Genomic DNA, 25,356 nt, shown 5'->3' with positions numbered 1-25,356 from the left:
ACCAGGCCATCGAAGCTCACCTGGCCGATCTGCAACAACGGATGTTGCGATCCGCTGAAGAGAGCCGACAAGCCCTGGCACGAGAAAAAGAGGAGAGGGACAGGGAAGCGGCGAGAAGACACGCGCTGGATGCTCTGGGAGGTGCTAGAAGCGGCAAGGATAGCAGGAGCCCCGCCAGCGTAAAGAGCGGGAAAAGCAGGAGAGGAGACCAGCAGGCGAATTATCCTCCCGAGGCCAAGTACGTCCACACTAACGCAGGCAATATCAAGACTTATGAAGAGGTCAGGAAGATGTCTTCCCGAAACTCTACCACCGACCAGAGCGAGACGACCGGCGGAAAAAGCGAGCGGGAACCGAAGAGAAAGACCAAGGAGACATTCGTGACCGATACGACTGGACCTTCCTTTGGTCATTTTGGAAGACCGTTCTCCCATGAAATTCTTGGAGGCGGTGTGCTCGGTCATCAAGACATCCTGGAAGAAGAGGAGATCTTCTCACCTCTCGGGGGCGGCGCGCCTATCATCGTCATGCGCCGAGTGGCGCACGAAGAGGGACCTCCATTCGGATCAGGCTTGGATGCCTTGCTTGGTCACTCTGCGGGGCCCAAGGACCATCGTTCAGCCTATGTAGAGACGGTCGAAGACGAAGAAGTGAGTCTTAAACAGAAGTGCTTCCTCATGAACAAACAGGCTAAACCATTTTGCGGTCGTGTCCAGCATTTGCTGTCGCCTCGCACTCGTGGGAACGTGACAAGCAGAGATTCCAGCCGTTCGCATACGCCTTTGGCCTCACGCCAAGCGGGTCGGACATCCAATACAAGCTCGAACAGGGAACCCACTAGAACGGGCGGTTCTAGACGTACGAACAAGGGCTCCGACGAATCAAACCAGGGTTCCGCCGTGGCCAACGACAAGCCGGTTCCTCCATTACCTATGAGCTATGCTTCAGTGCCTCAGCCTCGTCCACACTTGCGTCCTCCGTTGTCGAGTAACCCGGCCAACCGGATGTCGACGGCAACCACCACTATGTCTTTGGTCAACCAGATCGTGACAGACTCTCGGTTCCATGACGATGCTCTGTGTGATCTCCTGCGCGCGGCTCGCGACGATAGTCTCGGGGATGCAGCAAAGAAGGCTGTGAGGCGCGCCGCCCGAGAACGAGTGATGGACCTGACAGGAATGAGGCAGAAGTACTCGGTAATTATGTTTGAAATAGTCCTCGCGATGGGCACGATCTGACATCGCTTGATCAACAGGGAAGAGCCGACTCTGAGAAGACGGTCACTCCGGCACCGAGAGATCGTAGTGCAAGGTCTTCGAGCGATCTTGTAAGTGGTCGACATCGATCGTCCCTCAGCCTGAATCGACTTTGACTCCTAATGATTTTTCGTATAGGATGATGAGGAGCCGCCAGCCTGGTCCAGAGCAGTAGGTTCACGCTGGCGCGCAATGCGAAACTAAAGCTCGCGCCGCTGATGCATTGCCTTGTTTTCCAGTTGTTTGACATGCTGGAGCATACGAATGCCCGGCTAGACGCACTGGATCAGCGCATGTCCAGCGGTACTCAAACGGGCGTCTCGGACTCCCTCCCACCTGAAGATGACGAGGAAGAGAGGGCCGCACGAGCAGCACTTCACAACTTGCTGTTTCCCGATCTCCCGATGGACATCCCTTTGTTTGGCAGCGGACCGTACGCGACGCCGCCTCGAAGCCAATTCCGCACCAGCCAGAATCCAGCTCACATCAGCGATCTAAGGACCGAAGAGAGAACAATCGGACAATTGCCCGACTGGGGCTCGTCAGTCGATATACCAGGCGGTTCCTCTGTACCTACAGCCCCGCCAGTGCGAACCGCGCCAATTGCTCCGTTGGGCCCTCCGATCGCGCCGCTGGGCGCACCAATCGCCCCGACCATTCACGTCCAGCCTCCAACCGCTCAAGCAAGCACTGCAGGAGGAGCGAGGTCTCATGTTACCCGCGCCAGCCCTAGGTCTACTCCTCAAAAAATTGTAGACGATGCTCAATCGGTGGGCGGTATGAGTCGCCGGACTGCGCAATCAAAAGCTCGGGACCAGCAATCGCCCGCTTCGATCAAGTCGCAGCATAGGACCGCTCTAGCCATGTCGGAGAAGAGCGTACGTGCTGAGACGGAAAACGCATATGAAGACCCCCTCCTGCCTCCCTTGCCTTCCCCTCGTCCTTGGGATGTCGTCACGCAGAGGCTCTTTTCGTGGGCAATGGTCTGGCCACCTGAGGACTTTGTCCGGAGCCTGGAAACGACAGCCCTCGGACAGCAAGTGGACGAATTTGCCTTGACTATCTACATGATGACGATTTTCAAGAGGTGAGCTGACGTATCGCGGTGCTCTCGTCGTAGCGAATATTGGGCCAAGCTGACCGGGAAATCACTGGTGAACAGGAACCTGAGGCACCGCATGTGTTCAGTTCCGCCTTTGCCTTGTGACAAGCTAGTAAGTCGGCTAGTCCGGCCCACAGCCAGGACTATACAGCTGACGTTGATTCCCGATCAGTTTGTCCCTCCAAACCTCGCTGATAGCGTCAACCGTGCCGTGCATTCCGTAAGCGCCTTTTTGGATGTCGTCATAAGCGATCCGATTCGCTAAACATGGCAAAATCCAAACGATACAGAAACGATTCGCCGACGCCAGGCAGATCCTCGAAGAACTGTGGTATCGTAAGGGCCCTCTCATTCCTTCAAAGTCGATACTATACCTACTAGAATCCACTAACCGCGCTTCACTCACCTATTCTAGCCTTCGGTTTCAAAGAACCTCCGAGGGTGATCGTGGCGCTTGCAAAGCACAGAAACGACGCTAATCACTGGAGCGCGCATCGGTGAGCGAAATTTCTTTTCCCAGTCCGCTTTGATACGAATAACTGAAAAAGCGATCGGATTTAGGTTCGACTTGACTTCGGGAAAGCTGGTCACATTCTCCTACTCGACCGAGGAGAAGAGCCTCGTTGACGGTCGTAAGTATTAGCAAGCGCTTTTTGAATATAGCAAAAGTCCGCCAGTAGCTAACATCGATTCATTCATCGGCCGACTAGGTCCGTTCATGTGTAAGTCTGAGAAGTTCTTCTATAGCACATCTTCATCAGCTGATTGTGTCTCTACCTCGCCGTCAACAGGGTGGTTTGCCATTCGAGACGCGTGGCCGACCTGGAACATTCCCCATCCCGACCACCTAGCGCAAAAGACTCAGCGTGTGATCACGCCCGAATCGAGCAGGGACGACAATGCGCTCATGGCAGCCAACTGTGGCCGCAACTTGATGCTCGGTTGGAAGCCAGATCAGACGACCGATCTGAAGAAGATGAGGAACAATATCTGGAACGAGGTGAGTGGGCGCAAAGCAAACGCAATTTGATGGTTCTGACCTAAAAGCGATCTCCTAGACCAAACGGTTGTATGAAAGGAAGGCCAAGGGAAAGTTGACGGTGGATTCGAGGGATTATTAGTGCCAGTAAGCGATAGGTAGAGTGAGACGACTATAATATTATAGCAGGAAGTACTAGGTAGCAGAAGGATGTGTTAATTATTGTTGTTTGTACAAACCATTTCCACGTCATGACGCGTGATCGACCCTTTGTCTCTTGTTCGTGCGTGTGACCATGATAATAATTTGATAACGATCGATTCCCCTGGAATTTGGAGTTTCCGCCGCTTTGCACTCTCTGATCTGACGTTTCGTAAAAGGGTGTAGGAGGTCACAACTACTACTCTCGTAACCTCATCGACCGTATTGACACTACTGCCATCTAGCTAGTTCTCTCCATCTCTCTTCGCCTTCAATAAACGCCATCCGCACCAGCTCTTTACCCACAACAACGCGTGAGTACAGCTCCTTCATCTAGCCCTCGGACGACCTCGAGGTTACGTTGGAGGTGCCCTCCTTTGCGTCATCTGGGGGGCCCGAGCTTCCTTGTTACGCTTCGAGGTCATTCAACTCCGATAGATCTCGCCTCTGTCTTCTCAATTCGGCTCTCGAGCTGATCAAAACGCCTTGTCACATCGCCCTCCATCATCTACTGTAACAGATTCCATACCGGAAAAAAATGACTTCGCCTTCCTTGCAATTCGTGCCTCAATGGCTCAAAAAACCGACGACCCCAGGGTTAGAATCCCCACTGGCCAACTCTGCCTTTGCTTTCGGAAACGGCCCCGCGTCACCCCGACATCCTCTTGGCTCGAATATGGGGATCGCTCAAGCGGTCGCTCAGAGCGAAAGGGATGAATTCTCTCTTCATCTCCCTCCGAATCACCTTAGTAACGGGCAGACCAACGGGAATCAGGGGAAAGCCGGTCGTAGCAAGGGAACTCGTCCGCAACGCTACTCGAAGGAACAGATGATGTCCTTGATCGATGCGGAGAAATCCCGTCACTTGCCGAACGATTTGGTAGAGTGGACAATCGAACTCGGGATCAACGGGGCCGGAAGTGCTTTAGGCCAGCATGGAGCCAATCACGAGAACGGAGACGGTGCTGGTCAAGGAGATGACTTGGACGGGCAGATCGAGGACGATCGCAGGGTATGTCGCGGTCGAGTTGGCACATTCTACCGGCTCTACGCGTTCTGTTACCAGGCGATCCCGTACTGATTCGATTCGGCTCACCATAGTCTTATCCTCAAAAACGATACGCCGACCGTGATCGTCAAGGCCGCGGTACTGCCTCTGGTCTCAATAGCCCCGACATCTCTAGGGCGACCGGTCGAGCCCTCGGATTTGGTCGAGGGGAAGGGGGAGGTGCTTTTGGAGGCGGCGACGGTCATACCAAGGGCAGCAACCGCTTCGGCATCCTCGATGGCGATTCCACCGACTCGCCTGCCAGGGAGAGGAAGGAGAGGAATCCGTGGAGGGATGCCGAGACTGGGTTCAGGGACAGGGACAGGCAGGAGCGTTACGAAAAGGCCGAGAGGGAGAATGGCGGAATGAGTGCTGGCGGGAGATACATCCCCGTCAATTCTGCTTACGCTAGCCCGGTCATCGAAAAGGCTGGATTGGGCGAGAGGAGAGGTGTCAGGGGGGCTTTGCTCAGGAAGGATACTGCTGAAGCTGGTGAGTCGACCTTTTGCCTCGAGTTCAGTACGGGAAGTGTCTCACTTTATCACGCTTCCGCCCACGATATCCTTACAGACAAAGACGTATCCACCCCTTCCCGCAACCTCAACTCGACCTCGTCGGCTTGGCGTCCCAGCGTTCGAAACACCCCTTCCAGCGCTACTGCCGGTTTCGAAGGTGTCCTCGGTAGTTTTGGCAGCCCTGTCAGCACTCCCTCGAGGCAAAAGAGCATGGGTGAAAGCGGAATTCTCGACCAGCCGACCGGTCAGACTGCCTGGAAGGAAAGGGAACGGACGACCAGTGCGACCGATGCAGCCGCGGGTATCCTCCCCGGATCTGGAGGCGGACCTGGTTGGGGCAAGACAGGAAGGTGGCGTTCTGCCGCGCAGCAGCAGGAAGATGAGGATGCTCTGAAGGTCAGTACTGGTTTGGTGTCCCAATTCCGTGTGATTCGCGTTGACCAGCGGTCTGCGAATTTCAGCGTCCAAACATCGCTCCTCTGGCCGATAAATTGGACGACCCGAAGCCAACCGCCTCCACGGCTGTCATCCCACCGACTACTCCTGTAGCCGAGAGGGACCATCAACTCGAAGAGCCCTCGACCGCTGACGGCGAGCAGAACGTGTCGGCCATCACCGACGGCCAACAGGAAAATCAGGCTCGTCAACCAGAGTCTAGTAAAAATGAACCGGAAACCTCGACCATCGAATGGTTCTACAGGGATCCATTTGGTAACGAACAAGGTAAGCATAATGGACCCAAGACAGCCTCATTTGACCTAGATTTGAGACTGACACCACTGCAAAACAGGTCCATTCGGCGCGACCCAGATGCAGGAGTGGTTCACTGCCAACTACTTCCAGAACGATCTCCCGCTACGTCGGTCTTTCGAAACGGCGTTCCGTACCTTACAGGTTCTCAAGGAAGAAACTCAGAGCGACGCGCAGCCATTCTTGACCCGGCCCGCTCCCAAGTTGCCACCCAACCTCCCTATCCCTGCTCTGGCTTCCACTCAGCCTTCGCCGACGCCCATCAATAACAGCATTCCGAACGAGCCCACTCGACTCGCTCCGCAAAACGACACGCTTCGTCAGATGTTGGCCGAGCTTCAACAAAATCAAGGGTCCTCGGACGCTAGGACACTGCAGACACCGTTGCGCAACGGCGTTCTGGGAGCCACTTCTCCCGGCATCAGCGTCAGTCGTCCGATCGCCGAGTCCTTTGCACACAGCGCCAGCTATGCATCATCCCCGGTCTCCCAACATGCCGGTCCAATCCGATCGGTCTGGGATAGTGCTCCTTCTCCTGCTATCGGGCGACCCTCGATTCCTACCAGTCCTTTCGCTCCGGAAGTCATTGCCGGCGTCCAGCACATGGGGGGTTTCCCTCAGCCTCAATTTACGCAGCAAAGGTCGATCTTTGATGCGCAGCACGCTCAACCGCAATCGCCATATGCGCCATCCCCTTGGGGCGTTCAGATGCCTCCGCAGCAGATGCCTCTTCACATGCAGCAGCCCGCGTATCCTTCGAGTCCGTTCGGACAAATCCCACAACAGCCCTTCGGACAATTCCCCACCCAGCCCATGGCTCAGCCTTGGCAAAACGCACAATTCGCTCAACCTCAGAACATGGGTTCTCCCGCTCCCATGAGCGCTCAAGCCGTGCCACAATTTATGGCTCAGGATGCGCCGGCGGCTCCGGAGGAGCCCATCAGTTCGGTCCAGCAAACTTTCTCCCCTTCGCCCGTTCCAGCTCAACTTGGCGCCGATCTGGTCAAGTCGCCTGTCCAGCCTAACAAGACCCCTGAGCAGCCTGTTGCACCTGTCGAGGAAGCGCAGAAGCCTGCTGCATGGGCTGAGATCGCTCCTGTAGCCGCTGAACCGATCGCTCCCAAGCAGCAACCGAAGCCGGAGCAGATTCAATCGACATTGCCATCCGCAGCCCCTATCCCTTCGATTGCGCCTGCGACCAAGACCCCCGCCAGCGAGGCCAAAAAGGAAAGCAAACCAGTCGAGGCTGCCTCGGAGCCAGTTGTCCAGGTGGAATCCCGTGCATCGACTCCCCCCGTCGCTGCTCCGAGCGTGGCTCCGTGGGCTGCCGAGGACAAGGCCAAGTCTACCAAGTCAATGTCGCTCAAGGAGATTCAGGATGCTGAAGCTCGTGTCGCCGAGAAGAAGAGATTGGCTGAGGCCAAGGCCAAAGCTGCCCTTGCTGCTTCTCAACCGGTCGCGGAGAGTTCCGAGCCGCTTCAGCAGATGAGTTTCGGTCTGGCTTCCAGACCCGCTCTCAACACGGCGTCGAGTGCATCTTCCAACACATCTGTGCCTGTCTGGGGAGCCGCACCTGTCGTTGGGTCCAAGAAGCAGATGCCTAAGAGGACGTTACAGCAGATTCAAGACGAAGAGCGCGCCAAAAAGGTAAGAAAGGACAGATGTATTATACTCTTAGATATGCGGCTGACACTCGGTCCGTAGTTGGCACAGGTCAAGGCCGCTGCTGCTGCTGGATTCGCCGAGTCTGCCCAGGCCGCCTCGACCAAGCGGGGATATGCTGATCTGGCTGCTACCAGTCCTTCGCCTGCTGTGAGTGGCAGTCCATATCAACGCCGCGCTACATCATTGACCCGCTGTATTCTCTTTAGGCCGCTGGAGGCTGGGCAACTGTGGGCGCTGGCGGTAAGGCAGTTGCTCCCGCTGCTCCGGCATCGGCCCTCGCCGCTGCCAAACCCAAGCCCGTCGCAGTCGCGAGTATGGTCACTGGCGCCATTTCCAACAAGCCTAGTGTTGTCAAGCCCAAGTCCCAGACGTTGAACGAAACCAGCCCCTCGATCGAATTTGTGAGGTGGACCAAGGAGCAGCTCAAGGGTCTTACTGGTGCGAACGGTAAGTAGACGTTGTGTATCGACCTTGTGCCACCCGTCCGAGCGCTGACGTGTGTTCTCGCTTCCGCTAGTCGACGAATTCATCCAGATGCTATTGACTTTCCCCGTCGAGCCGCCTCACAAGGACGAGATGCTTGAGATCATTGCGGAATCCGTCTATGCCAACTCGTCGACTTTGGATGGTAAACGTTTCGCCAACAACTTTTACATGCGCCGCAAGGAGGACGCTATCGATCGGGTCGCGTCGAATGGGAAGTCAACGGCAGCCAAAGTGACGTCTCTGGCGGATAGTGAGTTCCCGACCTAGTGAGCAAGCATGATCAAGTTTAGCATGCTAAAGGGTCTTGCTTTCTTTCAGTCGTGAAAACTCAACCCAAGGCTCCAGGCAGCGACTTCGGATTCAAGGTGGTCAAGAAGAAGGGAAAGAAGAACTAGGCATTTATCATGCGCTCGTGATGTCATCAACGCTTGGTACAGGAGCGGGTGTCATTTGCATTAAATACAACAAGAATCGTTATGCATCTATGGTTTCGTGGTGGTGGCGGTGTCGCCTCGGGTTTCAGGGTCTACTTTGGCGTGGCTGCTCTTTGGGGTTTCGGTTTCGAGACGGCCTTGGATGACCCTCTTGCCTCCTTTAGCGATTTCTTGTGTTTGATGCTCAACAGAGATTGCCGTACTTGGTTGACTAGCTCAGGCATGGGAGCCGAGTAAACACCAGGTTCTAGCTGAGCGGAATAGTAGTGACCTGGACAAGGCGTGTAGCCAAAGGTTAGGAACTCCCTTCGTGTTCGCAGGTGTCATATCAGGAACCAAGGGCGTACCTTCTAGCAGCAAGTCCACTTCCCAAGCCTCATCGATTTGGCTCAACGGCACCGCGATCTCGCCTTCTTTGTTGTTCGCGGCTCGAGCGTCCCTTGTCAAAACCAATCGAACGGCCTCTTTGAACCTCGTCCGAACGCGGTTCCGCTGGACTGCCCGTTTCGAGACCCCCTTGATCGTGGTCAATATCGCAAAGGGAGTAAATTCCTTTGGTGGACGACGAGGTGGACCGAAAGCCGAAGCCGTAGGCATCGGCATCTCGGTGCTCGGGGTGGCCCGAAGGTGAAAGTGCGGGCTGTGGCACGAGACCCCCTTGGGATTGCTCATCATGGCTCTTCCTGCTGTGATCCACTGGACTTTGCATAGCTAGGCAGGTACGTCAAGGATTAGCTCTACGTTATGGTTTGCCTGGTGGATATACTACTCACCTTGAGGACATTTCTAGTCGGAGGTAAGCTTTTCAGGGAGAGTGTGTTCATAGGTCCAGCTATCCTCGGGTCCGTAGGTCTGGGCCGTCTTTCAACTCCAGCAGATAGCTTTGCCGACTTGGATGCCGTTGTTTTGGGTGACTTCAAGCTCTCTTGCAAGCGGCTGATCCATGTTGCACGCATGCCGAGTCCGACCGGCGCGGACGTCCACACAAAGCGTCTACTCCGACTATGTGAGCAGGAGACAGATTGTATATGTCGGTGGGTCCCTAGATGGTGATGTATTCGATAGACTTGCGACACGATATGTGAGAGGAATGAAGCTTTGACCCACGGACCCTGCCCCGAGTTGCTGCTGAGCTGCTGATCGCGTGCCGCGCTTTCGCTCAAGTCCGATGGGGAGGGGGGGACCACAAGGTGCAAGTGTGTATATAAATGCGCTGCATGGTATTTTATGGTCTCTATCTCCTCGCTCCTCGATAGATCCGTCCATTTCTCTTCTTTGGATCGACATCTGCGATATACACTTGGAGACACGGCGTCAAGATGTCTCGCCCGCAGTTCGTTCTCGAGGCCGACGACACGGAGGACCAGCGTCTAAGGAGTTCTGAGTTGCCGAGGTATTCGGAAGATAGCATCGATGAGCTAGCCCTCGATCGGTCAGTCTTTGAAAAGGATGAGAGGTTTAGAGACGAAGGCAAGATGGAGCAAGGGGAGGAAGAGGAAGACGAGTTCCTGTACGGGAAGGTGCCGGTGAGCGATACCATCAAGATCATGGTCCCACAAACAGATATCCTGATCAGCGTCCATCGCTTGGCCACACATAGTCACGAAAACAGCCCAGGAAGCCCTTTATTGCTCTGCTTCTGATCATCCTCGCTCTCGCCGCCTTGATCGGAATCTTCTCGGCGAGGTCTTTCAAAGCGCCGACATGGATCAAGAAAGGGGGCAACAAGCACATCACCATGGACCACGTTTTCAATGGGACATTTGCCATCAAGTCGAAGAGGATTGATTGGGTGAAGGAGGGTGAGAATCGACGGTCTCAGTCTTTCCTGACTTTGACCCGACTGATCTTGCTGTGACGGAAGCCACCGATGGAGTATACTCGCATAGGACGGACGAGGGCGATATCGTTCTACAAGACGCTAGCAAGCCCGACTACGAGGAGGTGCTACTCAATGCGACGGATGTCAGAGAGGTGAGATGGTGATCGTATCTCTCTCCAGTTGTCTTCATAGCTGAATATTTTGCGCATAGGCTACGGGCAATCAGCTAATGTTCCAGGACTGGAGACTCTCTGCAGACATGCGATATGTCGCCTTGAAGACCGATCATCGCAAGGTGAGTTTGGGTTGTTGCCTGGACATGTGAACCGCGACTAATGTTTCTTGCACTTGCCCCAACTGTTCAGCTTTGGAGGCATTCATCCTACGGAAATTTCGTGGGTTGCACCGTTCCTCTGATGACGGATCGTCATTGACTTTTCGGAACTATCGATCCGTCTGCAGTACATTCACCGACTGTCCGATCACAAGACCTTTTCGCTTCGATTGCCATCTCACCCAGCCGAGATCGCCTACGTCGATTGGTCGCCCACATCCCATTCGATCGCCTATGTTTACAAGAACAACCTTTACGTCGTTCCCGCGAAAGACCTCGACAAGTTAGAAACGGCGGGGCAGGTTCCAGAGGCAATTCAAGTAACCAAGGATGGCAGCGATACTATCTTCAACGGTGTTCCTGATTGGGTCTACGAGGAAGAGGTGAGTCGGCTGTTCGCCGTAGGCTTCAGCGGACTTTGATCTGATGACACCCATGTGTCCACCAGGTGTTTTCGAACAACTTCGCCTTCTGGTGGAGTCCTCAGAGCGAGATTATTGCGTACTTGCGAAGCGATGAGACGGAAGTCAAAGATTACACCCTGCAATACTATAATCCGAATGGTGCAGCTTTCGACCCGCAACCGTACCCTGAGAATTTCGTGATGAAGTTAGTAATCCTGTCAGTCCTCTTATTACCGAGCATAAGCTGATCTTATCGATCTTGATAGATACCCTAAGCCTGGCACTCCTAATCCGATCGTCACGGTCCACATGTTCTCGTTGCAAGGCCACCTTGCTAGCGCGTCCGCCAAGAACTCGACCAAACAACTGCAATGGGAAGGATCGATGCCGCTTGACAAGCGCATCATTGCTGAAGTCAGCTGGCTCGGAAGCGAGGAACTCTTGGTCAAAGAAGTCGACCGATCTGCGAAGAAGGGCAACATCGTTCTCTTCACCGGAGGTCGAGCTCAAGGCAAAGTAGTCCGCACACTAGGCAAAGAAGGCGAGGAAGGCGATGATGGCTGGATCGACCATGTGAGTTATCATCCTCTCAACAAGTATCACCAGTCATGCTAATACGCAACGTGACCTGCAATCGATAGAATCAGCAAGCGATTCCGGTCAAGGGGACCGACGGGTACCTCGACATCGTCCCAACCAAGGATGGCTACAATCACATTGCCTTCTTCCCCACTCTCGATTCGTCGGATCCGATCTTTGTAACCGAAGGGGAGTGGGAGGTTGCGGACGGTATCGCGGGCGTCGACCAGAACCGGAAATTAGTGTACGTGTAAATGGAAGCAGAAGACATTCGTGATCTGACGAGACCTTTCCTGCTTGACAGATACTTCCTCGCAGCCTCACCGACTACTGAACGACACCTGTATCAAGCGCGATTGCCGTCAACCGGTGCTCTCGACGACTTTGCTTCGAACATGACCGCGTTGACGGACACTAGCGTGCCGGGCTATCACAGCGCTAGCTTCTCGCCGCGCAGCGGCTTTTACCTGCTCAACTACCTTGGACCCGACATACCAAAGCAGACCTTAGTCACGGTGGATGAACCGGGTAAGGGTATTGACGTGTCTTCATACAAACTTGAGCTAACTCACCTCACTCTTTCCAGGACTTGATGTCGTAATTGAGGACAACGCTAAGCTCAATGCCACTTCTTCCGAGTTCTGTATGCCCATCAGGACTCATTCCGTCATCCAGAGCGATGGGGTCGGTAAGTTCAGCAATCCTTCTGCGAAGCGTCTATTCCCTGATCGATATGGTAACCATATACAGATATCAACGTCGTCGAGACTTTGCCCCCCAACTTTGAGGCCTCTGGCAGAAAGAAGTATCCCGTGCTGCTCAATCCTTATGGAGGACCGGGATCGCAATCGGTCAATCAGAAGTTTGCCCGAGACTGGTCTCATCACCTCGTATGCGAGCACAAGATCATCGTGTTGACTGTAGATGGCAGAGGAACCGGGTTCAAGGGGCGGTCTTTCCGTAACTGGGTTCGCGATGACCTCGGGCGATACGAGACTATCGACCAGATCAATGCTGCCAAAGAGTGGGCCAAGAGACGGTACATCGACAACAAGAGGATCGGTATTTGGGGTTGGGTAAGCTGGCGCAGCGGTCCTTCCTGCACGTAGGGATTCTGACAGGCACATCTTTCAGAGCTTTGGTGGATTCCTTACAAGTAAGGTTATCGAAGCAGACTCTGGAATCTTTACCTTGGGCAGTAAGTATTATCATGCAATCATTCTTATGCCTAGGAGCTGATGGATCTCGACCTGATCATTTCCTTCAGTGGCTGTCGCTCCTGGTAAGTAATTGACATTGAATCTGGCAAAACGCGACTCAACAAATCGATCGTTTTTCGCGACAGTGACGAATTGGCTGTACTACGACTCAATCTACACTGAGCGCTACATGAGCACGCCGGAAGAGAACGAGCTGGGATACGTCAACTCTGCAGTTAACAATGTCACTGCGTTTGAACACGCCGACTTCTTGCTCGCGCACGGCAGCGGAGACGACAACGTTCATTACGCCAACACAGCAAACTTGCTCGAAAAGTTCACTCAGGCTCAAGTCAGAGGTTTCCGTTTCAGGATGTTTACCGATTCGTGGGTGTTACCTACGCTTTCCGTTTCCGCCAAGGCCTACTTGCTGAATTTGCCTTGTGGCCTTTGGCACAGAGACCACTCCATGTCTGGCTTCCGAGCGTACAGAGAGGTGTACGAGTTCATGACTGCCTTCCTGGACGAAAAGTGGAGCGGCAATAGGAAGGTCCACGATTAGGCAGAATGGTGCGAGAGGCGAACCCATTTTTTACCGTTGTAGAATAGACTTGTGCCAGGTCTATTTCGATGTAATCGATCGCGCTTGAACGGTTACCGCCAGTAAACAGGTTGTTGTTAAGGCTGATCACGCCTTCGGTGGTCGTGTGGTACCTGAAGCCTGTCTTCCGGGCGTGAGAATGAAAGCGCTCGAATGGTTCGAGGATCGTATCGAGTGCAACTATATCCATGATGACTGACAATGTTTGAACACGTGGACTGTTTGACATCGCATGCATATTCGTCGCGCCGAAGAATGCAAGTGAGACCGTTTTGTCCTCACTGAGTGCCGTCAGCTAGTGAAGATGAGCCATGTGGAAGATTCTGGGGCAGGGAGTCCAGGCCATTCACGAGATCCCTTTGTAGTAATGTCATGTCTACGACTTCCTCCTGAGACCTTCTCACTCACAACTCAACACTCTTCTGAATCAACGACGTTGTCACCTCCCTGCAATGTTCGGTCATTCGCCCGGTCTTGTCTTCGTGGATTTGCGACAACTTTCGAAGTGTACATCATCGCCCGGTTCAAAGGAATGTGCGGGATCTTGTTGATGTCTAGGGCGAATGCCAACGCACGTGAGCGGAAAACGAAAACAACAAAGAACCCTTAGCTCCCCTCCAAAGGAATGAGTTTCAAATGAGTCTTTCAGCCTGGCGCAGCACAGCCCTAAAAAGGCGTCCCATTGCGTCATGTGAAACAAGACCCGGGAAAGACGCTGGCACTCGACGGTCCCTCACGTCACGCGCTTAAGTGTTTCTGTCCTAAGCCTCTTTCCCTTTGCTTATGAACGCTACTGTCGTGTCGGACTGAAGTGATGGAATGATAGCGATTGACTCGAACCCGGGGAAAGCGGAAGACTCCATGCACTGCGTACAAGGGCGACGTAAGGCTGGTGTCGGAGCATGTTGCATGGTAATTGATGCTTCGGTTGACGACGAAGCGCCTGCGAAACGCCAACCGATCAAAAAAACAAAGGGCAGCCAGGGCAAAAAGATATTTCCTACCGGGGAGTCGAACCCCGCCCTCGCGCGATCAATTCTGATGAAGAATGAGAGGCGCGCATCCTAGCCGATAGACGAGTAAGAAGCTTGATGTTTGTCTAAAGTAATTAAAAAATATATCGTTAAACCAAAGATAAAAACACTCCTCAGCTATTTCAATTTTTCCTTAAGTTCCAGGTCAATTGCGGGATGACCCCGCGACCGCTGATAGTGTTTCTATTCAGTTCTGGCCAGTAGAGCGGCCACCTCCTTCATCAGGATCGCGTTCTGCACTTGGAGGCCAAAAAACCCGCCAGATTTCCAAGTAATACTCATGCGGGTCGTCTTCCCTAGTTTATCATGCCCTGACATCGTCTTTCTAATAGATTTTTCTTCGAAATCCTTATCTCGCGCCTCACATCGTAGTTCCACATGCCACAGACGATCAGCTGGAACAGCAGTCTTCGGCTCTTTGGCTTGTATCAAATCAAGTGCTCTACGTCCGATGCTGTCGCAATCATTAATCATTTCGAGGCCCTCGAACACGATAGCCGAACACGAACACCAGAAAATGACGTCAGACTCTAGGCCCTCGGCGATGGGCGAGGCCGATCAACTTCGACCACTGCACTAACATCCTTTGGTTAAATAGCTGCAAGAACGTTATTAATCGCTAACGTTGTCCGATATCCCTGAAGCTCGACTTACTCAATCTTCTCATACGCTTCTTGCATTACCCTTAGTACTCTTTCTTTTAGCCACATACTCCTTCGACGACACAACGTATACAATATGAATTCTGGCTCGCTTTCCGTTAGTGAGTAATGCCAACAGCGGAATGGGATCAACGAGCATGGCTCAAGTCGTAGCTGCTACTGCTCCACTGTGTTACAGGCAACCCCAAGGTCCAAGAAGACGACCTTACCTATGGGGACCAGCCCACGGGTCCCGGTGAATCCGCCGAGAACCCCGGTGGTGTACGTTCTCTTGGGTCGATCCCACATAAACACCTGATCTGATCCTCAGCCTTTCTCTTGTTGTCGGTCTCCGAACCAGGTTTTTCCTCAAGTCGCCCCCGAACCCGCCGGTTCCGCCAAACAAAACCGGGTGGATCAGCCCATGACCGGTGGGGTTGCAGGAGGATCTCAAGCCGAGGCCGTCCCGCAAGCGGCAGGGGGTGTACCAGGGACGGGCGGGCCTAGTGATACGGCTACTGACCCGAGGGTGGTCTTTTCGAACGTGAGTCCTCCTGAGTTCAGTCTGACCGCAGCTCCAACCATGTCAGGTTCCATACGGACCTGCTTTACCCATGCTGACATCCCCTGGTCCTGCTCGTACTAGCCTATGATGTTCTCGGAACTCATGATCAAGATCGACCACTCGCTCACCGAGGCCATCAACGCCATCGAGGATGAGAGCGGTTCGGGCCTCTCGGATGTGGGGAGGGCTCTGCAGGAAAAGTTCAAAGGGTGGAGACAAGAGGTCGACGATGTGAGTCCTCGTCTTGGTTCGGAGCAGGTCGTATAGATGCGGGAGGCGGAGAGCGAAGCGCTGAAGCTTTTTTGGGTACAGATGCGACGGGGCAAGCCGGTGGCCTCGAAACACGGACATTCGGTTACCAAGACCGATGGCGGCGAAGGCGGTCTCTACACCGACTGAACGAGCACAGGATCATCGGAAGAATAGACATGAGACGAGCTCCACTGACGGAAATCAATACGACGAGTACTCTGTATACTTAGAGCGAATTTTGAAGCATGTAATACTTAGGATGGAGACTGTTCGACCTGAGGAACAGATGCGCCTCACAGAGGTAGCTGAACGGACATGACGACGTTCTGGCTGTCATGAGACGTGACCAGCGCAGATGACCAACTGCTCTCATCTCATCATCACCCCTACTTCGCTGTATTACCGGTCGATTCGATTCTATGTGAGGAAGGGGGACAATGAATCGAAAGGACGAGGGATCGAGTTCTAATAATTACCGAGTTGCGTTGTCGACGCTCGGGAGGGGTCCATTGGCTGGCAAAAGTAGCTCAGCGCCCCCGCGCGCGCAGCCCCATTTGGGTCATTTCGCCCCTTGACGAGCGCAGGCGGGCGAACGAACGTCCCAGAATGGTGGAGTCGAGGCAGCACCGCATGGGGCCTTAGAACTCGAGGGGGGATGTGTCTGAGTGTGAATATTGAGCTGTCATATAATCGAAACGTCCTCGTCCAAGGAGAAAGGGCAGAGCAAGTTCGAGCGAGATCAGCCATCACACTGCATACACTGAAGGAAAAAGGGAGCCCCCTGCATACGTTTTCTCGCCGCCGAGAGGAAGCGAAAAACGGGACACCGCGGATCCAGAGTGAGTGCGAGTGAGATATTCGTGGTTCTCGGGGATACCTAGGCTCCCTAGCAGCTAGCAGCCTGCCTGTCCCTCTGTCCCTCTGCCTCCGTTTCGCTCTTTGTGGCAACTTGCACCTCTTTGCGAGCGAGCGAGCGAAGCAGCTTTTGTAAGCGAAACATCCGACCCTCCCTCGCCCGTTCACATCATCATCTCGTCGTCATCCATCATTGTCAAGCAATCACAATACATCAAAGATAGATCATCTCATCTGTACCTGTGCAACCATCGCTCCCCCTCTGGGATCGTCGTCTGCTTCGTCGTCACCTGCTGACACCCATCACCCGCGCTCGACCTAGAATCACTACCAACCTTTACGGCGAGGCTCGGTCATAGCCGTACCTCGAATCAGAGAGCAGGCGAAAAATCGACGGGTCGACCTATACAACAATCTCGCAGTCAAACCCATCAACCTCGTCGTCTGATCATCAAAGCATCAACGATCTCGTCTCTCTCGATCAAGCAATCTAGAGCTAGGCGATGAGCGTTTGTTGACACGGATCGATTCGAACCTGTACACCAGCGTTTGTCATCCAAACTACAAGCAAGCCACTCGACGGGGGTCTGTTTTCTCGCACGGGAAACCCTCTCCCAGGCAGCGACCAACTCAATAATCTTCGCCACACCTCTGCCCTTTACCACATACGGCCTAGTTTTACAGGCAGCCCGTATCGTCAACACATCGTCCGTGTCCCTTCGACTCTTCAGCAGATTCGGGCGGTATAATGTCGCATTCAGGCGAACCGAGCAAGATGTCGTCGGTATTAGAGGATGTGGCAGAAGAGGCCGAACCGGACATACGCAGTGACGAGGTCAGTCTATGGCTGCCCATCCGTACGGATATCTGGTGGAAACAAAGCTGATCTTGGACCATTTCACTTTTTTCCTTGCCAACTTTCTGCTGCGCAAACCCTACCTTGACCGACAACCTTTGGCGCCCCTCTTCATCACGACCCATCTTGCGAACACAGAACGAACCCGTCAAGGTCTCTGACAATACCGCATCCGCTTACAAACCCATCACAGCTCCAGATTCGTTAGCCCAGCACCTACAACAGTCTCTCAATGTATCCACTACCGCCACCGCGGCCAGCACCGCCAATAATTCGCCACACGGCACACCCCCCTTGATCCAGCCCAAGGACTTGCGTTCGGGCGAGATCGCCCTGCCTAGAGAGACATATAGAGGCATATCCAAGGAATCCGACCTCCAGACACCGGGGATGGCGAGCACCGCGGGGACACCCGGAAGTGGAGGGTATGGAGGATTGCCCACGGGTCTCGCTACGGCAGGGGGAACGTCTGCTTTACCTACGGGGATCGCTGGTTCTGATTCGCCCAACTTGGCATTCCCGTTCCCTTCGTGTCAGTAGCGTTTTTCTTTCTTGATACCGTTCGCGGTCGAGACCGGTGGCACTAATTTGTTTGTGTTGCTCTCCTCTCGACAAAATGGCCCTCTCGCCTCTTGCTGGTCGTACCGGTCATCGCTCGACGTACCCCTTTGATAACATCTGGATAACACAGTCAAACCCATCTCATCCAATGGGTCGAGTCCAGAACCTCACGAGATGAATATCCCCCCGACACCTGGCGGCTTGTCAAGAGAGACGTCGGCCGGGGTCATCAAGCACTCTCAGCTCGCTACTTCGAGTATCAGCGCTGCCGAGCTATCCTCCCATGCGCCTACTTTCCCTCCTCAGGCCCATGTCACTAGGCGTAATACCTCGGCCGGGTCGCAGAACCACGTTCATGCGCCTCAGCCTCAGCGGACTCCGTCATCGAAACCGATCATGCTGGGACACGGGGGAGAGAAGAAATCGTTCTTGCACAAGATGCTGCATATGGGGGAAGACAAGAAAGAGCGTGCCGCGAGGGAACGTCTCGAGCATTCTGAGAGTCATCACGGGAACGGCATGAGGGTCGAGTTGCCCGACCGAAAGCCCAACGGCTTTGGGACCCCCGGTGCTCGAGATTCGCCTCCTGGCAGTCCCGGCCCTATCAGTCCCGGATACAGCGATGGCGATCACGGTTCGCAACCGGGCTCTAAACCTCCTAGCCGACATCCAAGCGTTAAGAGGCAGAACAGCTGGAAGAACCACGACGATCCTCACGCACAAGGGCCTACCGACAAGAACAGTCATTTGGCCAACGCGACGCCCTCGAGGCCTGGTTCCGAGCGCAGTCCTTCCCGTGGGCCTTCTGTTCGGGCCCCGAGCGTCAAAGAGGGCGATAACGGTGGTACCAAATTCAAATTGAGCGATCTCTTGGGATCGGGACCGAAGCTCGCTAGGAAAGCCTCGGCTGCCGGTTCTGCCAAGGGGAGCGAAAAGGGTAGTACCAAGGGAAGCGAGAAGGGTGACAATGTCAGCACCGCCAGCTTGTTCAAGAAATACGGAGTTTGTGAAAAGGCCGCTATCGGTCGAGGTGCGACTGCCGTCGTCAAGCTCGCTCACAAGTGGGATCGATCGGAAGAGAAACTCTATGCCGTCAAGGTAGGTCATTTCGTTGATCGGACGCGATCACAATCTAGTGTGCGTGGCGTCGAAGCTGAATTCTCTCTTCCGTTCGTGTTATTATAGGAATTCCGTAAACGACGCAAGAACGAATCCGAGAAGGAATACGTCAAGAAGCTTACTTCAGAGTTTTGCATCTCTTCGACCTTGCACCATACCAACGTCGTCGAGACTGTCGATCTCGTTCAAGACGAGCAACATCATTGGTGTGAAGTCATGGAGTACTGCCCCGGTGGAGACTTGTACGCCGCCATCAAGAAGGGCAACATGAGCGTCGGCGAGGTCGAGTGCTGTTTCAAGCAGATTCTCAAGGGAGTCGAGTATCTTCACTCTATGGGTGTCGCTCATCGGGATATCAAGCCCGAGAACCTGTTGCTTGACGGCCGAGGTCACATCAAGGTGAGTTGCGAGGGCATTGGACGAGGGTTTTGGTCAAGAGAGGTTGACGAATGGCCTCCTTCGCCCAGATCACCGACTTTGGTGTCTCCGACGTCTTCAGGATGTGTTGGGAAAAGAAGACCCACTTGAGTAAAGGGCTGTGTGGGAGTGAACCTTATATCGCGCCCGAACAATTCGAGCAGAAGGGTACGTTTGACTTGCAGGCATTCGATGCAAAGTGCTGAAGCTGATCATCAAACTGATTCCCTCGCAGAATACGACGCCCGTGCGGTCGATATTTGGGCCTGTGCCATCGTCTTTTACTGCATGCAGTTCCAAGAGATCCCCTGGAGGATCGCCAAGAACCCTTCCGATTCTTCTTACGCTCAATACGTCAATCAATACGCTCAATCCTCGGCTCCTCAACCTTTGCACAACCTGATGCCCAAGGAGTGTCACTCGATCTTGAAAAAGATGCTGAACCCGGATCCCAAGATGAGGCCTTCGGTAGAGGACGTCTTGAAGGATGAATGGGTCGTACAGATCGAGCAATGCAAGGACGGAAAGTCGAAGAACGGGCACACGCACGAGGGCGCGCCGTACGTCCTCTCGTAGGGAGGATGCGAGGGCGTAGTGAGATGCGTAAGAGGGTGAAGGGCGCGGAAATGGCTGAACTGCCAAGAAGCAGGGAAGGAGGATGATACGACTATTTTCTACTTCTCAGGATCAAGATTACGAGGTTTCCATAGATCCCCAATCAGATTACAAGAGGGGAGGGAGGGAGGCGGGCACGATACTGCTTTCCTTTGGAATCCTCGCGCCGCTACTGACGAAACGCAGAGGGGAGATCAGGCTCCGAACGAGCTAGAGGCAAAGATGGCAGGATAAGGACGACCCGACGGTGTCGATCCGGCCTGCTTCGACGGGACGCTCTAGCAAGTTCTCGACCTGGTCTCTTTCCCTTAGCGAACCCACGAACGACTGGATCTATAGCTGTGTTTTACTGTTTGACTCGCGGATCCATCTATCTATATACATGTGCATAATCAGGAGATTGCGTGAGCGAGGTTCCTGTCAGCCTGAAAAGCCGGGCCTTATTGCTATGTTCGCCATTTCCCAAAACTCTTCAACGTGTCTATTCCCGAGCGATTCATCATTCAAGCCGTCAGTCGTTGATTCTTCCAGGAGGCAAGCATTTGATACCATATGATAGAACTGGCGAATGGCGAGAATCGTAAAGTTGCCTCTTTGAGACGCCAAGACCTGGAACGCGGTGGACTGACAAGGAACCGAACGGCCCGATGACCGGGTGTCTCATCTCCCGCACTTAGGGAAATAAGGCAATTTAGACGCGCGTAGATTGGGGGTATTTGTACTATTTGCCCCACGTTTGCCCTCAATTTACCCGTCAATCTATCCGAGATCAGATTGTGGGCAATGTTACAATTTCCGCTACGTCTACCCCCGAGCAAATAGCACGTCTGTTTACTCGAGAGCAAACAGCGATCAGATTGCGGAAAAATTGTGCACAGATGGCGGGTAGATTCCGCTCAGACACTAGGCAGATGGAGGGTAGATTTTGTGATTACATAATCGTTTCGTTACGTAATACAAATGTTCGCGTACCTCCGACCGTCTCGTCCGGACTCATCAAAAACAAAACACAAGTCGTAACTTGCAATCCTACTAGACTTACGATCTCACTTCTTCTGCTACCGGTAGCTATGATACACCTCCCTTCGACTTGCTGAGGTTGGCGAACCGTGAGTAATATGTGTGGCAGGCTGAATTTCCGTGTCATCCGGAGAACTGAGTATATGATATGGTCATGCGAAGGGAACGGTCGAGTTAGCGAGGCCCCTCCTTTAGTAGTAGTCGAGGACGTACCGACATCCTTTCGACGGGTTCGACACCACCACCCGTCTCTATCTCGTTCCCGACATTCAAGGCATCATGACCCAACCGATCAAGCCGATCCGGATTGCGCTGAGGACCTGTGGGGACGCGGTCGCCCCTGTAGTCATCAGGCAGGACATTCCGCTCGGCAGCGAACTCAATGATCAAGAGGAAGATGATCAGAACGAGACCGGTCGAGCTACAGGCGAACAAACGGAGACTCACTGTGAGAATCAACTGCGAATGTCGACTAGTGCACAGACGATTCAGTATCCTGGTCGCACTGGTCAAACAATCAGCACCGGCGCCCTCGGACTAGCTTCACCTTCCCACAACGCACCGGAGAGACATCCTTTCCAATCTACGCCCTACACCCACCCTGCCACGGTCAATCCCCAGCATCTACATCATCACTCGCAATCGGCTTACCTCCCTGCGGAAGTCCGTATGCCTCCTGCCCAACCCATTCAACCTGCTAGCGTCACGCCAAGTAATCCTTCCCGCCCGCCGACTCAAAACCAAGCACAGACCCAAGGCCAAAGTCAACGGCAATCGTATCAACATATTCAGCGTCTGGATGCGACCGCTAGCCAACATGAAACAGAGCTTACCAGGATACGAAATACTCTCGCCGATGTGGTCGCCGATGTCGGCGTGCTGACCGGTCATTTGGAAAAGCAGGCGGAGCAGCTGGAGGAAGCGCGAAGGGAGAAGGAGGCATTGGTTGCCCAGATGCAGGAGATGGATAATGAGCAGACTGCGCGGATTGCCGATCTGGAGGAGATGGTAGCGGATCTGGAAGACGAGGTATACGGTGAAGGTGACGGAGGCAGCGGAGGCGGGAACAGAGGAACGGCGACCTCGCAAGAGAAGAGAGCATTAGCTGTATACTTGAAGCGTGTGCTCGAACAGCTCCACGGCGAACGACCTCCATTGGCTTACCCGGATAAAGATGAAAGCTGGCCGCAATTGACAACCGCTGATGGCGCTCCCGCCGGTCCTGCTATGCGATGGGACTATAGCAAGGCATTCCGAGAAGAGCCAAACATCAGTCAGACTCGTCTCTTGCTGAAATTCGTCAAGGAGAAGCCCGACGCCGTCGATATGCCGAATGATACGCCGATGTCGATGGTCCTCCCGTACTCGACCCATGTCAATGTCTACAGCAAGGCGCTTTCCGATATCTTCAAGCAGTATCGCGCAGCAACCAAGACGCAAGCGTTGAAAAAGTGGAAGGATAGGAAACCGGAAGTGTTGCGGGAGATCGAGAGTCTCCTTGCTGAAGACCAAGGGGACGAGCCGCTACCGTTGGAGCAGCGTCGGGCTCAAGCGGCGGAGTTGCAGAAGATGGTGGACAAGATGGATGGTCAGGCTGCTGCCGTTGACGGGGATAAGAAGGGCAATGTCAGGTCGAAATGCCAGAGCGTAAGCCATTGTTACAAGGGTACTGCAAGACAGCTACTTACCTTGCACTTGCTCCACAGATGGTCCAGCGGGTGAAGAAGATCAGACCTACGTCTCCATATTCTGCCGTGAAGTTCGAGTTCCTGGAAGATGTCTATTGTATGCCACCTCCGACCCTGGTCAAGCAGCCGAACGGGCAGTTCAAGGCATATGCGACGGATATGTCAGCGGTGTACTCGGATCAGGTATGCCAAGTGGTGGTTTGATGTACGCGTCGTTGAGGTGACTGACGTAGGCCATGTCCCTTCGTAGTTTATCGAGATGTTCCAGCTCATTTGGGAGTCTGAGGACCCCACCGGCACGTCCTCGCACTCACCGATCATCAACGACCCCCCAATCGGATATGAACCGCAGCCCCCCTCGCCGTACTGGGCAACCCAATTCGGCCAACTCCATCTCAATCCTCAGCGCTGGATGTTCAACGATACGTTTCTCGCATCTCATGCCCCGACATCCCCCATCTGGAATCGCATCGTCGACGTCAATGAACCTACTTCGCCAGAGGACGTCAAGCTTACGCAATGGTACTTGATGCATCCACAAACGCTTGGTCGCACTCCCAAAGGCGCGGCGAAGTCCAAGACCAGCGTTCCTAAGGACACGACGAAGTCCAGGAACAGCAAGAAGCGTGTTCGATCGGTTTCGATTGCTGCCTCCGAGATGGGACCTACCAGCACACCGTCGCCCGGTTCGTATGGCAACCTGCCTCCCAGCAGTGACGGGTCCCAGCCGATGTACAAGCGCATCAAATCCGCAATGAAGCCGAAGGGTCGTCCGGCCATCCTGGATGAAGGCGACGAGAACGATGAAAGCGCAATTGACATCGACCCGGATTTGGATGATCCTGCGCCACTCACTCCGGTTGGCAGACCGTTGCCTCTTCCCCCCATGCGAGCCAACTCGCGAGATATGCTGAGATTGAGCGGACCAGCCAGCTCGAAGACAACGCCTCGTACTCCGGTCCGACCTTCCCCTCGCCAACATCAAGCCGCCAATACCATGACCAATATTTTCCCCAGCCATCACTCTACCCAACAACAGATCGCCGGTCCAAGCAAACAAAGATTCAATCAGCCCGCGACCGAAACGAGGACTCACATGCTGTCAGGGCATGATAGCTATCACAATTCTTCCGATTACGATATCGAGACCGATCCTCAATCCGAAGGATACGCCAGGTCCGGTTCCCGCACAGGATATCTCTACACCACGGGTCGAAGTTGAGACATGTTCATACCATCACTTTTCGGATTACATCGAGGCGCTGCGCCAGAGAAGGGAGGATCAGCCCGCAGGTCAACGCCATAGACAGGTGTTATAGCGGTCACGTGACGCGTCGGACGCGCCGTACGCGACTCCCGTACGCGACTCCCGTACGCGACTCCCGTCGGGGGTACTTTTCGGTATTGTTATGTTGATGTAGAACTAGTACCCTTGTAATAGCTCTACATCCGTTATTACATTCTAGATGTCTACCCATACCTTGCCTCATTCCTGCGTCCCGTCAGCCTGTCCAGGGGGAACCCCGCCGGGGGTCGCTCCCGGGCCTTACAGAATAACGGATCATCAAAGGACCCCGAATGGGGGAGCACAGGGAGGTAGCCGGATCCCCTTGCAGTTGGGTGCAAGCGGAGTACCCAACGGTCCAGATAGCCATCTGACGTTGGTAGGAGTGTTCTACCCGGGGGGAGTGCCGGTCCAAGCACTCATGTTGTTGGATTCGGGAGCGACCGGGATGTTCATGGATCGGACATTCGCGTCGCTACATGGATTCGACGTAACGGACCTCGAGACGCCGCGGGTAGTAACGGTGATCGATGGTCGGGAGATTCAGGGAGGAAGGATCACCCAGAAGGCTCGTACGCTGGTACGTACGGGAGTGCACCTGGAACTGACCGAGTTCCACCTCACCGATTTGAGTGGGTACCCGGTGGTACTAGGTATCCCTTGGCTGCGGAGACACAACCCGCATATCCAATGGGACTCCAACGCGGTGACGTTCGGGGATGTCTGCATCAGCACGGGATGCCTCAAGAGGCCCGAGACGGTGTATGCTCCGGATGAAGTAGAGGTGGAGACACGAGGGATCGACCCGTTCAAGAAGATGAAGGGGTCGATCACGGAGGATTTGGTCGTCGCACAAATGCAGATGACCCGGGAGGACGATGAGCGGGCGAGGCGCCCGGACCTGTGGGATTGGGACGTCAAACCTACAGACTCGTTCCAGGATGACCTGGACCCTCCCGAGTATATGGAGAAGCTGAGGGACATGGTACCGGAGAAGTATCATGAACATCTTGGAGCGTTCTCCAAGACGAAGGCAGATACACTGCCCCCGAAGCGATCGATCGACCATGCGA

The 25,356-nt window shown here is 54.1% G+C and overlaps 7 protein-coding genes across 7 annotated transcripts; 6 read left to right on the top strand and 1 right to left on the bottom strand.

Moving 5' to 3' along the window:
* Positions 1-1,592: 1,592 nt before the first annotated feature.
* HD553DRAFT_85796 (uncharacterized protein) lies at positions 1,593-3,551 on the top strand. Its single transcript, XM_046184548.1, has 8 exons — positions 1,593-2,343; positions 2,419-2,470; positions 2,531-2,578; positions 2,649-2,694; positions 2,774-2,855; positions 2,920-2,990; positions 3,069-3,080; positions 3,150-3,551. The coding sequence occupies exons 1-8, from the start codon at positions 1,661-1,663 to the stop codon at positions 3,386-3,388; spliced, it is 1,233 nt and encodes a 410-aa protein (XP_046034439.1). The 5' UTR covers positions 1,593-1,660; the 3' UTR covers positions 3,389-3,551.
* Positions 3,552-3,750: 199 nt separating this feature from the next.
* On the top strand, positions 3,751-8,225 carry HD553DRAFT_85714 (uncharacterized protein). Its single transcript, XM_046184546.1, has 9 exons — positions 3,751-3,852; positions 4,059-4,550; positions 4,640-5,078; positions 5,157-5,497; positions 5,563-5,824; positions 5,892-7,498; positions 7,556-7,663; positions 7,723-7,963; positions 8,051-8,225. Exons 2-9 carry the CDS (start codon positions 4,077-4,079, stop codon positions 8,098-8,100), a joined length of 3,522 nt encoding a protein of 1,173 aa, XP_046034438.1. The 5' UTR covers positions 3,751-3,852; positions 4,059-4,076; the 3' UTR covers positions 8,101-8,225.
* Positions 8,226-8,405: 180 nt separating this feature from the next.
* HD553DRAFT_351673 (uncharacterized protein) lies at positions 8,406-9,483 on the bottom strand. The gene is made up of 3 exons (XM_046183633.1): positions 9,210-9,483; positions 8,784-9,147; positions 8,406-8,707 (listed from the first exon to the last, which is right to left on the bottom strand). Exons 1-3 carry the CDS (start codon positions 9,390-9,392, stop codon positions 8,529-8,531), a joined length of 726 nt encoding a protein of 241 aa, XP_046034437.1. The 5' UTR covers positions 9,393-9,483; the 3' UTR covers positions 8,406-8,528.
* A 169-nt stretch (positions 9,484-9,652) lies between these two features.
* On the top strand, positions 9,653-13,602 carry HD553DRAFT_315850 (dipeptidyl-peptidase). Its single transcript, XM_046180539.1, has 16 exons — positions 9,653-9,962; positions 10,037-10,238; positions 10,301-10,410; positions 10,470-10,553; positions 10,624-10,653; positions 10,721-10,975; positions 11,041-11,201; positions 11,263-11,569; positions 11,638-11,819; positions 11,880-12,103; positions 12,162-12,263; positions 12,326-12,651; positions 12,710-12,773; positions 12,843-12,857; positions 12,921-13,161; positions 13,234-13,602. The coding sequence occupies exons 1-16, from the start codon at positions 9,756-9,758 to the stop codon at positions 13,334-13,336; spliced, it is 2,613 nt and encodes an 870-aa protein (XP_046034436.1). The 5' UTR covers positions 9,653-9,755; the 3' UTR covers positions 13,337-13,602.
* A 1,310-nt stretch (positions 13,603-14,912) lies between these two features.
* HD553DRAFT_351671 (uncharacterized protein) lies at positions 14,913-16,310 on the top strand. The gene is made up of 5 exons (XM_046183632.1): positions 14,913-15,172; positions 15,250-15,332; positions 15,412-15,594; positions 15,697-15,846; positions 15,928-16,310. Exons 1-5 carry the CDS (start codon positions 15,148-15,150, stop codon positions 16,012-16,014), a joined length of 528 nt encoding a protein of 175 aa, XP_046034435.1. The 5' UTR covers positions 14,913-15,147; the 3' UTR covers positions 16,015-16,310.
* Positions 16,311-18,216: 1,906 nt separating this feature from the next.
* HD553DRAFT_85597 (kinase-like domain-containing protein) lies at positions 18,217-20,563 on the top strand. Its single transcript, XM_046184544.1, has 6 exons — positions 18,217-19,237; positions 19,325-19,423; positions 19,541-19,657; positions 19,726-19,843; positions 19,911-20,278; positions 20,361-20,563. The coding sequence occupies exons 1-5, from the start codon at positions 18,314-18,316 to the stop codon at positions 20,249-20,251; spliced, it is 1,599 nt and encodes a 532-aa protein (XP_046034434.1). The 5' UTR covers positions 18,217-18,313; the 3' UTR covers positions 20,252-20,278; positions 20,361-20,563.
* A 1,026-nt stretch (positions 20,564-21,589) lies between these two features.
* Positions 21,590-24,220, top strand: HD553DRAFT_344310 (uncharacterized protein; the record flags this gene model as incomplete). The annotated part of the gene is made up of 3 exons (XM_046182974.1): positions 21,590-22,957; positions 23,017-23,181; positions 23,249-24,220. 3 exons carry the CDS (start codon positions 21,590-21,592, stop codon positions 24,218-24,220), a joined length of 2,505 nt encoding a protein of 834 aa, XP_046034433.1.
* Between the last annotated feature and the right edge of the window lie 1,136 nt (positions 24,221-25,356).

This window comes from Filobasidium floriforme (assembly GCF_021052385.1).
Source record: "Filobasidium floriforme strain CBS 6241 chromosome Unknown HD553scaffold_19, whole genome shotgun sequence".
NCBI classification, from domain to species: domain Eukaryota; kingdom Fungi; phylum Basidiomycota; class Tremellomycetes; order Filobasidiales; family Filobasidiaceae; genus Filobasidium; species Filobasidium floriforme.
This window is presented reverse-complemented; position numbering and strand designations above follow the sequence as displayed.

Excerpts from the sequence above, each read along its gene's own strand:
- HD553DRAFT_85714 (XM_046184546.1), top strand. The coding sequence starts at position 4,077 with ATGACTTCGCCTTCCTTGCAATTCGTGCCTCAATGGCTCAAAAAACCG. Across the intron at positions 4,551-4,639 it reads AGATCGAGGACGATCGCAGG|TCTTATCCTCAAAAACGATA; the intron begins GTATGTCGCGGT and ends GGCTCACCATAG. Across the intron at positions 5,825-5,891 it reads TCCATTTGGTAACGAACAAG|GTCCATTCGGCGCGACCCAG; the intron begins GTAAGCATAATG and ends ACTGCAAAACAG.
- HD553DRAFT_351673 (XM_046183633.1), bottom strand. The coding sequence starts at position 9,392 with ATGCGTGCAACATGGATCAGCCGCTTGCAAGAGAGCTTGAAGTCACCC. Across the intron at positions 9,148-9,209 it reads CGACTAGAAATGTCCTCAAG|CTATGCAAAGTCCAGTGGAT; the intron begins GTGAGTAGTATA and ends GTACCTGCCTAG. Across the intron at positions 8,708-8,783 it reads AGTGGACTTGCTGCTAGAAG|GTCACTACTATTCCGCTCAG; the intron begins GTACGCCCTTGG and ends CGCCTTGTCCAG.
- HD553DRAFT_351671 (XM_046183632.1), top strand. The coding sequence starts at position 15,148 with ATGAATTCTGGCTCGCTTTCCGTTA. Across the intron at positions 15,173-15,249 it reads TTCTGGCTCGCTTTCCGTTA|GCAACCCCAAGGTCCAAGAA; the intron begins GTGAGTAATGCC and ends ACTGTGTTACAG. Across the intron at positions 15,847-15,927 it reads GGAGACAAGAGGTCGACGAT|ATGCGACGGGGCAAGCCGGT; the intron begins GTGAGTCCTCGT and ends TTTTGGGTACAG.
- HD553DRAFT_315850 (XM_046180539.1), top strand. The coding sequence starts at position 9,756 with ATGTCTCGCCCGCAGTTCGTTCTCGAGGCCGACGACACGGAGGACCAG. Across the intron at positions 10,411-10,469 it reads ATGCGACGGATGTCAGAGAG|GCTACGGGCAATCAGCTAAT; the intron begins GTGAGATGGTGA and ends TTTTGCGCATAG. Across the intron at positions 13,162-13,233 it reads TTCAGGATGTTTACCGATTC|AGACCACTCCATGTCTGGCT; the intron begins GTGGGTGTTACC and ends CCTTTGGCACAG.
- HD553DRAFT_85597 (XM_046184544.1), top strand. The coding sequence starts at position 18,314 with ATGAATATCCCCCCGACACCTGGCGGCTTGTCAAGAGAGACGTCGGCC. Across the intron at positions 19,424-19,540 it reads CCTTGCACCATACCAACGTC|GTCGAGTGCTGTTTCAAGCA; the intron begins GTCGAGACTGTC and ends AGCGTCGGCGAG. Across the intron at positions 19,658-19,725 it reads ACGGCCGAGGTCACATCAAG|ATCACCGACTTTGGTGTCTC; the intron begins GTGAGTTGCGAG and ends TCCTTCGCCCAG.
- HD553DRAFT_85796 (XM_046184548.1), top strand. The coding sequence starts at position 1,661 with ATGGACATCCCTTTGTTTGGCAGCGGACCGTACGCGACGCCGCCTCGA. Across the intron at positions 2,471-2,530 it reads CTTTGCCTTGTGACAAGCTA|TTTGTCCCTCCAAACCTCGC; the intron begins GTAAGTCGGCTA and ends ATTCCCGATCAG. Across the intron at positions 2,856-2,919 it reads AATCACTGGAGCGCGCATCG|GTTCGACTTGACTTCGGGAA; the intron begins GTGAGCGAAATT and ends GATCGGATTTAG.